This window comes from Malaclemys terrapin, chromosome 4, assembly GCF_027887155.1.
Source record: "Malaclemys terrapin pileata isolate rMalTer1 chromosome 4, rMalTer1.hap1, whole genome shotgun sequence".
Taxonomy (NCBI): Eukaryota; Metazoa; Chordata; order Testudines; family Emydidae; genus Malaclemys; species Malaclemys terrapin.
Window position 1 is genome coordinate 8,917,336 of NC_071508.1, and position 14,866 is coordinate 8,932,201.

A 14,866-nucleotide genomic window follows, 5' to 3' on the forward strand; every position below is an offset into this window, starting at 1 on the left:
CCAGTTTGGGAGAGGCCCCAGCTATGCTTACTATCGAGGGTGTTTTGCTGCTCACTGTTGGGCATGTAGAACACAGAACTCAGCAATGACCCTTGCTTGCTCAGACACTTAGAGCTTGCAGCTGGAAGCTACAGCGGTCTGAAAAGGGGCAGAGGGCTGCATTTATCCTAGACACTCTCCGAAACGGCCAAGTGAACAGAGAACAGAAAATTAACCCTTTTATTGATGCATTGCAATTGTTCTACATTTTTACCATATTATGTAGAAAATACTTAAAATACAAGCTACTTTGTAAAACCAAAGACAAACACTGAATCCAAAGATAAACTGTGTTTTCACAATGGACCCTTTTCCCATATAGTTAGTATTAAATTTTTAAATATCTATATTTCTTTTGTTAAAATGATTTTTACATACCCCCTAAGTACATCGGCAATACAAACATAGATCAGTAAATGTCAGAAACTACCTGTATCTAGCGGCTTTAAAAAGGAAAAGCACAACCATAAAAGAAAGTTAAATTTCACACAGTAACTAGCATATCAAATACATTTAATAAAGTAGGAATTCCATTGCAATATCAAGGATTCAAGCAGAAATACTAACATTACATATAATGTACTGCTACATGTAGTGAGATAGATATATTTCAAGCTGAATCTGAAATCACACATTATAATAAAGTTTAGCAACGAACAAACAACCATGTAGACATGCGGCACCATTCATAAGTTTAAATTAAAGAGAAAGCAGGGCTGTGCCAATCCTGTCATTTAGAAGCAATTTAGTTCCATGTACTTAAAAAAAAAAAAAATAATAATAATAATAGCTGAATCAGAGGTAAATTACTGCATCAGTCAACTAGGTGCTAAGCAGAAAAGCTCTGAAGTTGCTTCTGCAGTAGGGTATCACAGCTGTGAATGCAAGTCAGCAAATAGGAACAACTCTAATTAAACACAGTTTGTGAATCACAAGAATTAATCTATAATTCAAAAGGTGAATCCCAAATTCCAGCTAATTGCGCAGAGTTAAAGAAAGGACAAATCTATATTCATCAATCGCATGTCTGGTTACACGCTATGCAAACCAGCTGTGCCAGTGAGGCCGCTCAGTCGTTAATGCTTCACTGGGGCCACATGGGCTGGAATGCACTGGGAGAAAGGCTGCACCTCCTCAGAACTGAATCTTTAGTGTACACTTGACGGGGCAACACACACTGTGGGCCACATTTTTATGTTACACCACTGTAAATCCAGTGCTGAGATCAGAATCTAGCCCTGTGGGGTTTTTAAATGGTGCGTATCACAGTTTAAATGGGATGTGACATCTCATTGATGCAGGTCCCATCTCATCCTCCTTTTTCCAGTGCTGAGGGATGTTTGAATCAGTGGAGGAGATGAGAATGTTCTTAGTAGATAAATTTGGCAGTTTTTTTTTTTTTTTAAACTGTGTAAGAGGTGCTGGTTTTTTTAGTTTCTTTTTAAACAAAGGCTTTCCCCCAGTTGGTTAGTTCATTTTGTTAGAGGCCTTGGTTATTGTTCTCTTCTTAAGAACTTCCCAGGCAACACTTTACTCTTTGTGAAATGGGGTGAAAAGTTTTCATGTAATGCAGATGTTGGCGTTTGTTTGCCTTGTGAAGGAAAGGCACAACTCTGTATCCAAGAGGTATCTGTCTCGAGGGGGAAGTACTGAACACAAGCCACAACGCGGACAAAATAAGGACGTGCTTGGCACTAAGTGAGAAACATTTGGATAACACAGAGCATTGGCACCACCAGTGATGGGATTGCTCAGTTATCCCCACATTTTGAGGAGCGCTGTGTCAGAAAATACACTAGACGATGACTTCTGGTTAGTGACGTTGCTAATTGCTCCCATCCAGTTCCAAAGTCCTTACTATGAAAGAGACACCAAACCTCCTACAACTGATCAATTTCAGACCAGCCTAGACCTTCCTATCCCAGTAATGTGGAACTTCAGAATTGAACTTCTGCCCCTCTGGACACAGTCATGTCATGCACCAGTCATAGAACTCGACTGTTTTCAACTTGGACGGAACTGGGGTTCAAGGCTGCAAAAACCTCTTATTGCTGCAGCAATACCACTGCTCAAGCCAGTTCATTATCCGTTTGGCCTCTGTACTGAAGGTCACAAAATAATTCCTAGTTCGACAGACCCAAGGAAACAAAGTGTAGTTTCATTTGGGTTACCCAAATGGAGTATTCCTCATAACTAGTGCTACAGCTAATAAACCTCCCCAACAGTTCCACATTAGCAGATGAAATATACATTTTTTTAATGGTATTGTTATGTTATGTGCTTTACAGCAGGCTCTCTTTGGTATAAACATTCTGTCACCAAGCTAGCAATATTTTACAAGAAACGTCTGCTAGTAACACAGGGGAAGGTAACATCACACTCTAATCTAATAAAGTGATTGCACATACTTAATCACTTCTGCAATATCAGACTAAATATTCCAATGCATTCCCAGCACTACCCTATTTGAAATGCACCGACAGACATCTAACAGTATATGTGCCATTTCAAGGAAAGCTTAAGGAAACATCGCTTCACTCCAAACAAAAATGTAGCCTTTTATGTTAGCATTAAAACTGAGAACAATGCATCTATGCAACATCCTGCTATTCTTGCTATGATAAGCTTAGTGAATTGCTTCAATTCAATGGGGGCTTGCTGGTCCCTCATAAGGCAAGCTCACTGTAAACTCTATTCACACTACATCATCATTTAAGGCACTACAATAAGGGGACACATCAAACAATTCTTCATCACACATACCTGTGCAAAACAAATCAGAAGGTATCCTTTTCTCTCATGAGGCTCTACTTTCTCTCTCTCTCAGTGCTACAGTGATGAGCTCTAATGATTGCATTAATTCACATACATTCTGACGTATCGTTTTGGTTTAAATACAAAGGATACATCAATTTCATCCCCAGGAACGTTTAAGATTTAGACAAACACTAGGTACAGAGTTCAAGTATAATCACTACACATTTTGATTACAAAGACAGAACATTTGGGGTTAGCAGGAAGTTTTGCTTGTTATATTTTTTCTCTAATCAATATGTACATATTTCATTTCATGTAAAATATTAAAACACCACCATTACAAAACTTCTAAAATAGTTTTAAATTCAGTAATAAACTTTAAAATCTGGATTTTTTTTTTCTTCCCTCCTCCCCCCCCTCAATTCCTACATGCACTTACTGTATGCAAGTCTTAATAAGAGCGCTTTAAAGCTGGCTGCTAGCATACCCAGGAGGAGAGGCTCACCGGAGTATAAAAAGCTGTACATGTCATTATTTCACTGTATTTCAGATTGTTCAGCTCCCTCCTAAATGAATCATGCAAGGAAAAAGATAAAGAAAAGGAAAAAAAAAAACAAAAGCCCTGTGCTTCTGAGAGAGGACTCCAGCTCCATTATAGGGCCAGTGTCTAATACTCCAAAGAAACCAAACTCAAAAGAGCAACGCAGCACTATCAATTCTCAGCTGAAGAACACAGCATTTTGGCAAAGCAGTTGTTACGTTATACAGTGAGATCTTGCATATAAATGAAAAACTTAATTTAATAGCTTCTGCAATGATAAAAACCCAGCTACGTTATGGATATTCAGACTTTACAAGACAATAAAATGAAGATTTCATGGTTTAAATGGACTTTTGAATATTAGGTTGCTAGTACAAGATAGCTGCCTCTATCATACCCTTAAAGAAAGCAGGAAAGTAAACAGAAAATGTTGACAGGGACAAATAGAGATGTAATTGCTTTTGCAGAAACAGTAATCTACTAGTGAGAAAATGAATTATGGAAAAACTTTAAAATATTAAACTGAAGTTTGAAATCTGCTCTAGCAACTTACTGAGATAAATGTGCATTATATTTTTAGTGGCAATTTGGATTTGTGCAAGCTGCTAAAATATAATCTGCTAATCTGTTTAAATTATAAGAGTTAAAAAAAAAATCAGCATCGGTCTTTAAAGACATTGATTTTCCTTTTCTCCTCCGATTATCATAATATCACAATAGCTTTAAATAAATTGGACTGTGACCTTTTTAAAAGCATCTATAAAAATTAAGTAAAAGTTTAAAATCTTAATCAATGACCCTTGTACTGATACCAATGGATGCTGCCCAGTTAGTGACTGAATTCCCCAAGCAGAGACATTGTCATACGTGGTAAATCCAGACTTAGAGGAGACTACGAGAGTACAGTCAACACCAGGTAAAGGTTCACCTGAAAACCTCCTTTAATTCTCCAGGCCTGTAGCGGAACCCAGCTCTCCCCAGAGTGGGCTAGTCACAATTACTGCAAACCCTACTGATCAAGGGCAGCCCCCGAACTACAAGTATGAGTATTGGTTGATCTTTGTTGGGCTCAACGGGTATCCAGCGTAAATAGCAGATCCTCGGGAAGCACCAATATAGGACTGAGTAGCAAACTGATGTTGGTACTGGGCAGGCGGGACATTTGCAGAAGTCAGCAAGCTGGGCCCGACACTCACTGGTACCTGGTGGACAAGAGTGCTAGGGTGGGCCGCGTACGTGGTGTGCCTGGAAGAGCCCTGAGGGGAGAAGAGATGAGCGAGAGAATTTGTGGAGCCCAGCGTTGTAGCAGTGCTCGGAGCATAGGTGTACATGTGGGGCTGGCTGGGAAGATGTGTGCTCGCTGTAGCTGCTGCCAGATGGGGATGAGCTGGGCTGCCGTGCTGAAACGTGTAGGGAGCCTGAGAAATAGCTGATGGGAGGGGAGCCACATACGCTTGCTGCCTGCGTGGAGCCGGATTTCCGCTTCTCTCCTGTGAGGCCAACACTGGCGTTGGCTGGTTCTGCAAAGGAGAAAAATCAGTGAAGTGAGTGGGCACCCGCCATGTGATGCCTGTCAGTGGGGGAGGAAAACCAGCTATGGGCGGGCCCTGCCCTGGGGACGTTCAAGCACTCATGGAGCAGGGCTCATAATGCTCTGCAGGAAGCACCAGGAGACTGGCAGCCTGAGGAAGGGCAGATCTCACTGACTACGGAGATAAGTCGGACTGTTACAGGGGGTTGAGGTGGAACCGCAGCCCTTCTGGTGCCGTGGCCAAGGCTCCCGTCTGGCCGCGCCTGGCCAGGCGCTGAGCACACCACAGGGAGGCTGCTCTAGTTCTGGATCTGGCAGGCAGGGCTGGCTGCACAGCAGCCACCGTTGGTGCAGCTGACGAAGGCGGAGTGGAGGCACCAGCTAAAGCGAGGCCAGACTCAGGACCCAGAAGGGAATGCGCATATAGCTCATCAGAGCCATCTCTGGGCTGGTACCTGGCGAGATCTGCAAGGGGGTGGGTGGGAGGCGCAGACGAGTCCTCCCTCCAGAGGCTAAGCCAGTCCACCTAGTATCTCCTTCCCCAGCATGGCAAGAGTAGGATCTGTGCCCTGCTTGGCCCCTTTCCCTGACACACCAGCTGCCAGGAGACACCCCCACAGGCAGGGCCAGCTCTAGGTTTTTTGCTGCCCCAAGCAAAAAAATTTTTGGCTGCCCCCAACCCCAGCCCTGGACTCCCCCCACACCCTCCTGCCACCCCAGCCCTGGGCTCTCCCCCCCAACCCACACCCCCTGCCACCCCAACTCTGGGCTCTCACCCCCACCCCACCCACACTCCCTGCTGCCCCAGCCCTGGGCTCCCCCCAACCAGTGCTGACTCCGCCCTCTCCTCCTTCGTCTCCAGCCAGTCCGGCGCTGGCAGGGTCAGGGTAAGCAGCAGGGCTCCCGGACTGCGCCTCAGCCCAGGGTCCCTCCAGCCGGGGCTCCCGCCTCCAGGACTGGCCGGGACCCGGGAGGGCAGAGCCAGGGGACCGCCCAGCAAAGGGCTGAGGAGCCGGGGCAGGGCAGCCCCAGAGGGAGTGGAGCCCTGGAGAGTGGGACGCGGGCCCCACACGGCAGCGCCCCAGGCACCGGTCCCCACTTTGGCCCGCTGCTGCTGCTGCTCCTGGCCACCCTGCCGCAGTCCCTGGGTGGCTCGGGCTGCTTCGCCCAGCCCCGGCTGCAGCGTTGAGGGGTGGCCGCCCTGGGGTACCTGCAGGCGGCTCCGTGCACCCTGTGGGGCGGTCCCCAGCCTGAGTGTCCCATGCTTGGAGCCCGCCCGGCCATAAGGTGCGGGCGCTGCTGCCCGACGCGAACCGCAGCAGCCCCAGGGCGCCCCCTGTGCAGGACACACTGCTGCTGCCGGGGCCGGCTCTAGGCTTTTACCGCCCCAAGTGAAAAAAAAAAAAAAAAAAAAGGCTGGCTGGAATGCCGCCCCTGAAAATGTGCTGCCCCAAGCACGTGCTTGGTTTGCTGGTGCCTGGAGCCGGCCCTGCCCACAGGAGAGAGCACAGGTTTTATGCCATTCTGAACTGTCAAGGACTGAACCAGAACCAGCTACTTAATGCCAACAACGAGGAAGCAGCTATAGTGCTTCTGTCACTGGTAACCAGCCCTCTTCCTCTCCCCGGAACACAGGGTCCAGCACGACAGAGTCCTGTTTGGTATTAACAAGCCTCAGGGACATGCAGAAGCCAGCCGAAGACAAAGCAAGAGCCACAGCCTTGCTTACCTGGCTAAGGTTGAGTGGCTGCACGCCACCAGTCACCATGCGAGGTGGCCGGTACCCGGTTGGTGTTATACAGCATCCCGATGACTGCCCACTCACCGATGCCACTGGTTTGGTCTTGCTGACGCTACTCAGAATGCCTGAAAAACACGAGCAGGTTAGTCCATTCTTCTCCAACTCATTCCAGGACCTCACCAGCTTGTGTGCCTTCAACAATGCAGGGGCCCTTCCCTTGCAGGGCCATTTCTCTAGTTTCAGTGTCATGCTTGGATGAATCAATAACATGCTGGCATTTCCCAGAGATCTGAGTAACATGCTGCAATCGGCTGCTGGGGGAACTGCTGCCAATAACCCAATGGAAATCCTTTTATACTCAGTGAATCTTAACAGACCCAGATTTCTAGAATCTGAGGGCAGCAGCTACGAGCCAGCACAGAACACTAGCTGCCTACAACTTAGTCCTGGCAATTCTGACAAAGGAGACAGTGCTGTCAGAGCTACGGATACAGACACAAGGAGTGGGTTGGCAGGTCCTATCTTTGTCAGAGTGGACACCTACCTGAGGCCTGCGTGGCGACGATGCAGTCGGTCAGTTGTGTTTTCAGAGGCGGGACGATGATGGTGCGGGAGCTGGAGCTGTCGGCCGCTCCCCTGGCAGGCAGCTCCAGCACCCCCCCAGCACTCCTGACAGCAGAAAGCGGATCGCTGGTGTAGGGGCTATTGAGGGAGGAGTCCGAGTCTGGAGAGTCATTCACGGTAACATAGCTGATGACATTGGATCTCTGCTTCATGCCCAAGCTAGGGGAGAAAACACACCATACTCATGTACCTGGAGTGCCCACAGGGAGCACCCTTGGCCCTGCCTTGGCTCTCTCCCCTTATCCAGAACTTTATGGTAATTCGAGTTAGTGGAAAAGCCAAATCGCACAGAGGCATGATGGATGTTCTGTGCCTCACATCAGAGATTTCGCCGCACAGATTTCTTAGCCCAGCCTCACAAACCCCTCTGCATGCGCTTTTCTTTTCTAGCCTGGCGCTCTTCTCCTCCCATAAGCATCCTCTTGCGGTCAAGGATGGACGTGGGAGTGTGCAGGCTGTGCCTAGCTCAGGGCGAAATGCTAGTCGCTCTAAAGCCAGACTCTCTACCTTGTGGGCTTGTATTTGTTGTCCTCCTCTTCGTCGGTATCGCTGCGGATGGTGATGACGCTGACGGGTGGGCTAGGCGTGTCTGGGATTATGATGGGCTGGTGCTGCTCCTGCACGGCAATGAGAGCGTTGGAGGAGGACGCAGCACGAAGGGGGCTGCTCCCAATCAACGAGTAGACTTGGGAAGGCACGGCCTCCAGTGCAGCGGTGGGCCTGCAGGAAGCAACAGGGCAAGACAAGGAGATTGTTCAGTGGCCAAACCATGCTGCCCACCTAGAGACAGACAGACTGTGCCAGAGCTCACCATGGCCTGGGGCCAGCAGGAAAAGAAAAGCCCCAGAGCTGACATCCTGATAGAACTCAACACCCATCAGGTCAGGAGAGCCAGGAAAAACTCCAAGTCCCAGCGCGCAGGATTAAAGGGGTGGAATTCCCCTCAGTGCAGGAGGGTCCCCTCTGGTCCTCCCTGGTTCAGAGGCCAGACTGTACTACAGAATACCTCGAGGCCCCGACGAGGGCAGGGCCCCAATCTGCTGGCAAAGCACACACCTGGGGACAGTCCCTGCCCTCCCACGGCAGTGAAGATTGCCTGAGGAAGGAGTTCAGCCCTTAGCTGGCAGCTCACTAAACACAGTTGCAGACAGGGCCCCTGTGTGAGCAAGATGCTAGCGCCCCAGGATCTGCACATCTCCCCGCAGCGTGTCAAAGGGTCAGCAGGGAGGGCTCCTTACTTGGCTGTGCTCTGTGCCGGCTGTTTGTTCTTCTTTGCTGCGAGGCCGCCGCTCTGCTGCTGCCTGACAACGTGCGCAACTCCAACGTTCAGAGGCTGCGCCGTCGCTAGAGCCACGTGGTTGGTCAGTAAGGAGGGCTGCTGCATGATGGTGCTGTACTGGTTTCCATGGGAATGTGCGTTCCTACGGGGGAGAGAGACCCAAACGCTGACCGGGCTGCAGGCACCACGGGAGCGCACAGCGCAGGCAGGAATGTGGGGAGCCGGTGCTCTCAGGCAAGTCTGTGGGTTTGCACTGGCTCACATTCCCACTGGATCTTCTAGGCCAGAAGCGGCTCTCTAACACACTGGTTCAAGCACTGTGAGGCTGCACATTTCAATAGTATTAGTCCTAGTCCTGACAACGGTGGCACTGGCGGAGGTGACATGGAAGCTGTTAATGACGGAAACACTTACCTGCTACAAATTATGCCATCATGTCACTGGGCTCAGGAGCACCTCTGCGTTAACACAGACCCTTACCTCCAGTCAGCTAACTGCTGGTTGCTTCCAATCGTCTCTGGAATCACAGCTGTGGGCTGAACAGAATTGTGCAGTGCAACTCCTGGAAGCTGCTGCCAGGTGGAAGGTAGCAGAATCTGTTGGGTCCCTCCAGGCCAGGCCTGCTGCAAAACAACAAACAGAAAGAGGGACTCGCTAAGTTTCAGCTTCCAAGAGTAGCGAGAAAGACCCTTCCAAACAACAGAATCAGCTGTGCAGATTGTTAACTTGCAGAGATAAAGGTATGTGATTGCACTTCCTCCCATGGCCTCACTACAGGAAGAGAACAAGAAAACCAGAGAAACAAACTTCCTCAGCCAGTTTGTCCACCTTTTCTATCACAAACATCACCTGGGGAAGAGGATGGTGTTTAGACTGTACTGCAGAAAGAGTGTAGACTACTTCCACCAGAACACTAGGGGCCATTTCTGCTGTGCACCTAAGAGGCCATTACTAGAGAACAAGTGCATCTGAGATGGTTCTGAGGATAATAAAATGAAAGAATCTTCAATGAAGTAGTTCAATTTGGAAGCCATTTAGCCCATTCAGCAGCTGTTTCACAAACACGTTGTTTATAGTGCTCAAACTGAGGGGAAGCAAAGGCAGCAGAAACTTCTCTGCTCCTCCCCAATCTCTTCTCCAGCCGTGGAGAGAGAAGTGGGGTAATGGCAGAAATGCCAATCTCCCCTGATTCAAGCACTGTTACCGAAGGGTCTAGGCCACATTTTCAATATGTTTTCATAGTTTACAAAAAGACTGAGGAAATGGAGCAAAATGCAGGTTTCGGTAGTCTAGATAAGTGGAGTCCAACATTTGCAAAAAGCCAATGAGTTCATCTTGCTCACATGACCCAGAAATAAAAATCTAGTTATAAATATGGACTTTTTACCACTTGGATTGAGTTGTTGAAGGAAAAAAAACAACCAGTCAGTATATTAAAAAAGAAAACAAAAGCATCCCTTGCTGTGTTTGTCACATGTGAGATGCTCAAGCTCCACCCACTTTCAGGTCATAGGGATCCTGGCTTTTCAGACTAAATTGGTAATATGCTTCTGCAGTACAATAGCGCTACCATGCAGAACACACATGGTTCTATTTCTTGCAGTTTAAACTGCAAAACCACAAACACGTGCTGTTTTAAACAAAATATTTCTGCAAGTAACAGATCCACTTATTACAAATACTGGTTCCAAACAAGAAGCCTTCAAGCAGAGAACTGCTAACACCTCTGCCAACATAAGCAGAATAATAAAAAAGAGAAATATGTTAAGTCACACCATGCGTCTTTCCAAAAGCCAACACCTGCACAAGACAAAGCAGAGAGTTTAATACAGAGCGAAATCTAACTTCCCAACGGGAGGCAGAAATCAGGCCTTCCAAGCGACGAACTGTTTTGACAGAGGAAGGACAAAAATAGGCAAAGCTTAGCAAATGGCTAATGCAAACGTAAGTTAAGAAGCAAAGAGAGAAGTGTCGGAAGCACTAAAGGTGAGCAATTTGGGCCAAAGGCTCCAGGAAACCAAATGGAAATATCGAATTCTCTGGAGAGAATTAGAATCCAGGCTCTTAGTTTGAAGACAGATGGCTCTGGTCTCCTCCTGAGGTACAGTGGAGCGAAGCGCCCAAGTCCACTGCACACAGATAGAAGACCAGATCTAATTGGCCTGTTAGCTCAGAAACCCAAATGCACTTTGAAAGAGTCACCAATCACTTAATGGTGCCCGTGCTCTGCTACATCCACTCCTGCCATTTTCAATGGCAACCCTTCAGCAAGCAGAATTGGAGAAGAGGTGGAAGAGAGATAAGATCCTTTGGGTCCTTTCTGTACAAACCACTTGTGATCCACCAGAACCCACTTGCCTGCCTTTCCAACCTCAAAAACGGGGAGCATTTAATGTTGTGGCTAGTGGCAGACACTTGAATGGCCAAGCTTAAGTCACTAGTCACAGTGAGGCCAGAGCTCCGGCTTGAGCAAATTCCACCCCAAAACGAGTCTCCAGCTTGGGCGAAAAAATGCTAATAAGTTATTGCTTTTAAAGCCACAAAAAGACAAAATGGTTTATGTAAGAAATGGAGTGTGCTTTGAAAGACATGTGAGGACAGAAGGACTTCAAGTGCATTGTAATGTTTCCATATGCTTCACTGATCTGATTCTGGAGTTTTAAAATGACTGGCTTGTGACATCTGCAGGGTCAATTCTGATGCAGATACCAGACAAATTCAGAGGGCAACAATTTTGAAAGCACAGATTTTAAAACCAGGTGCACCCCCTCCCATAGCCCGTCAGTTGGACATTTAGCTTAATCAGAACTAGCCCGAGAAACTGTTGCCATCTAAAAAGCTAGAGCTCACCTTTAATTTCAACCACAAAATGTAATAAGAACAAAAAGCATCTGTGGGGAGCAACATCTTTCTTTGGATGATGCAAGCTGCCGGTGATTGGTTATAGATAATGAAAGGTCAGAGAATTATTGTCAATATTCAATGAAGGTTAAGGTTTCTTGACTGCTAAAGAAATAAATTAAAAAGCACTTGCTATTATTAGAGGTTTTAACCTGAGCTTAAGCACTTGAAACGGTTCTACATGCAAAGAAGCTTTAAAACAAAAAATGCAGCTAACTTGCCAACTGGTTCAAATTCTGGCCATCCAGGTACCTGTAGCAGAGTCAACCTAAAGGCCGTTTCCTTTGTTTACAACAATTAAAAGGTAAAGACAGGACAGTAAGCAAAAGACAAATAGGATTACAGCTCTTCTGAGCTTAGGAGAAGAGCTTTATAATACTAGACTAGTAAAGAGCAACAGTCAATGGATCTGGATTCTTTAGAGCCACACTAAACATCAGAGTCAGACAGTGCGTCAGCAATGTTGGGGAGGAAAACAACAAGACATTAAGATGTAGCAAGAACACAGCCACAAGATGGCACATGCTTCCATGCCCTCTGCAAGTCTAAGTTAAAACAAAAACTCCGTTAGTGAACACAATCAAGGGAGGCAATTACCAGTACTGCAGCCGTCTGTTCTACTAGCGCTGGCCGGCCGGCTGCGCAGTTCAGAGTAAAGGGCACCGCATACTGCGGCGTGATGGTGGCTACTTGAGGATGAAGAGTTGCTACCATTAGTGGTGTACAGCTTCCCTGAAACGTAGATTAGGCAGTGAGTGAAACACACGTCCTGAGGCAGGTTAACTGGGTTCAGCAATAGGGCCAGAAAGGCTCTCAACCTATTGGTACTAACAACACTCTTCAATATCTCTCAGCAATCAAACGTATGTATTCAAATCACTACTCCCTCTGGCCCTCCAGGTGAGCTAATATGACCAACTGGCAAACATTCCTGAGGGGAGTGTGAGGGACACAGGAACCAGCTTCACAAAACTGGTTCAAACTTTATACTACCTTATTCTGGGTGGATCCTAGATGTGTGTATTCCAGGCCATCTCTTGTATATACTGTATTGGGCCATAGTGATATATGCTTCACCACTGATGTAACACATCATATATAATCATACACAGGCTATTTCGTGTACAGTACTCTCGGGAAAGAATAAACTAAGGAACTTTAATAATCTTAGTCACCAGGGTCTTTAGATTACTAGAAATTAACATTAATCATGGCGAGATTGCCGAGAAACAAACCTAATCCATAAAATCATTGTTTGTTGTTGTTGTTGTTTTTTTTTAACTGCAGTTTGGTACTTTATCATGAAGAGCAGCAGGAATGGTCTTCTTCATGATGGCTTCCTTTAAGATTATTCTGTTCATTGAATACTGTGACCTGTGCAATTATACTAAACCAAATGCATGCATCATCAAATGCTACCTCAATTATTTGAATTGAATAAATTACAATTTATCACCTAAAACTGCTCCTGTATCACTAGACCAGTCACTGTGATATACTTCCCCCAGATTTCTTGGCCGTTACAATTAAGAGCATGCATATTATTTCCCTATGTAACTGTCAGCAGAAACTGTGAAACTATGCAAACTAGTAAAATTATAGTAGTATCCATAAAGATGATGGATTCTTCAGTGTACAAAAATGTCCTAAAATAAATGAGCTTATTACTGTGTACCCATTGTATATTTAAATAAAACACTGCTTTGTTGGAAATAGTTTTGGTTTTATGGCAGAAGACAAATAAGAGTTTAAAGTTTTTGTAAAACAACAGACTATATATTTCAAATTTCAAAGATAATCATTACTTCTGATAACACATTTGGAAATAAATACAATCAGTGAAACACATCCACACATGTCAAGGATGCAATTATGCAAAAAAAAGGATGCAAAAGTAATTGAGTTGAATTAAAGATGGGAACATACAACATCCATAATTCAAATCTTTACTTTTGTTTTCTGGGATCTCATTTTTCACATGGTAAATAATGCATAGAAACCAATTAATTTCCTATGGAATTTGCTGTCTGGCTTTTAAGCAGATGTACCTTCCTACATAAGGCAGGCACTCTGTCCAGACAAGAACCGAATGTTTTGAACAGTAGTCCCATCCAGAGGAAGACGGAAGTCTCAGGAGACTAAATATTTACCCCATTATGGAAGGCCAAACCCCACAGCCAGTGATCATAAAGAAATACAAACTACTCTCCTGGTTTTGTAATTATCCTCTGCCTGCAGATTGGTAGGGCACGTCAATATTCTATGCAAATATCAGATTCTAAAGGACTTATGGACTCCACTAACAGTCCCTCCTGGCTGGCACTTGGCACAGGAGAATTGTGAAGTGTCAAAGTAACAAATAAGATTCAGACTTACAATATCCCAGCAGAACCAGGCAGACTCGAGCTTGATATGAACCTATATATCACTGGGATCCAGGTCCCCAACTCCTGATCCATTCTGAGATTTCTGTTAATAACAAAGAAACCCCCGCCCCCCCCCCCCACACACACACACGCCCCCAACAAGACATGGCTGCCATTGCAACGAGAGAGAATAAAGCTGGCCTGTGCTTTGCACTAGGTGGAATTCCAGTTACCCCCGTTCTTACCTGTGTGAGAACTCCCGACTGGATCTGCAGCGGCTGTGCTGCTGGTGCTTGTGGTACAATCGGAACGGCATTCTCCATCCGTACCGGGAACCCAGAATGCTTTGCAGTGGCCTGAAGTCCGGCTGTTCGGAAAAGGAAGAAGCCATGGTTAAACTGATTTCTTTATTATCCAAATGTTTTTTCAGACTCTAATTCCTGCCAGCCAAAGCAGGATGAACAGAAGACACGGTCACAGCCTCAGCCATCAGGGAAAGAGAGGGGCCCCTTCCTGCAGGGGCACAGAAATGGGGCACCCCACACCAGACAGAGGGGCTCCCTTTGTCCAGCAGCAACCTGCTCCCCACTGCGAATGACAAACTCAGGGTATTCATACCCACACATGGCCACTTGCGCCTTCTGTAAGGCTTTGCTGGGAATTAGTGCTGGTAACAGTGCTGCACTTTCTGTCTTGGCTTTTGCAACACGGACACCTATTCAGTGAGAACTGGTCTGAGACTATTGCTACCTATTTAATTTAGGTCACTGAACAGCCATGGGATGGGAACGTTTTCAGACTCTGCTGGCCAGGCGGAACTTGAATCCAACCACCACCCAGTTTAAATATGCCATACTTAAATGGAAACAAAAAAAGAATAGTTTCTGGAATTCTGAAGTCTTTATGTACTGTACTTACACACCACCTCCAGAAATCCATTAAAAGATTATAAATCACTCCCAACATATAGGAAACACTACCGGAAACACTTTCTAAACAATTAAAGTCACAACTAACCCAAACCATACATCTACTAGTGTCTGCAAGGTGCTGCACCCTCCAGGAGAAGACAAATTCTTTACTGGGG

The 14,866-nt window shown here is 46.2% G+C and overlaps 1 protein-coding gene across 3 annotated transcripts in view; it reads right to left on the reverse strand.

Annotated features, from left to right (window-relative positions):
- Nucleotides 1-205: 205 nt before the first annotated feature.
- Nucleotides 206-14,866, reverse strand: part of HIPK1 (homeodomain interacting protein kinase 1) — a 34,877-nt gene continuing 20,216 nt past the window's right edge. The window contains exons 9-16 of one of the 3 annotated variants that reach the window (XM_054028485.1): nucleotides 14,025-14,146; nucleotides 12,011-12,145; nucleotides 8,993-9,132; nucleotides 8,472-8,654; nucleotides 7,741-7,953; nucleotides 7,154-7,392; nucleotides 6,598-6,734; nucleotides 206-4,857 (exon numbers count right to left, since the gene is read on the reverse strand). In XM_054028485.1, coding sequence (XP_053884460.1) covers nucleotides 4,372-4,857; nucleotides 6,598-6,734; nucleotides 7,154-7,392; nucleotides 7,741-7,953; nucleotides 8,472-8,654; nucleotides 8,993-9,132; nucleotides 12,011-12,145; nucleotides 14,025-14,146 — 1,655 coding nt within the window. In that variant the 3' untranslated portion in view covers nucleotides 206-4,371. Of the gene's footprint in view, nucleotides 4,858-6,597; nucleotides 6,735-7,153; nucleotides 7,393-7,740; nucleotides 7,954-8,471; nucleotides 8,655-8,992; nucleotides 9,136-12,010; nucleotides 12,146-14,024; nucleotides 14,147-14,866 lie in introns of all 3 variants that reach the window. The other 2 variants (XM_054028484.1, XM_054028486.1) reach the window with 2 other exon arrangements.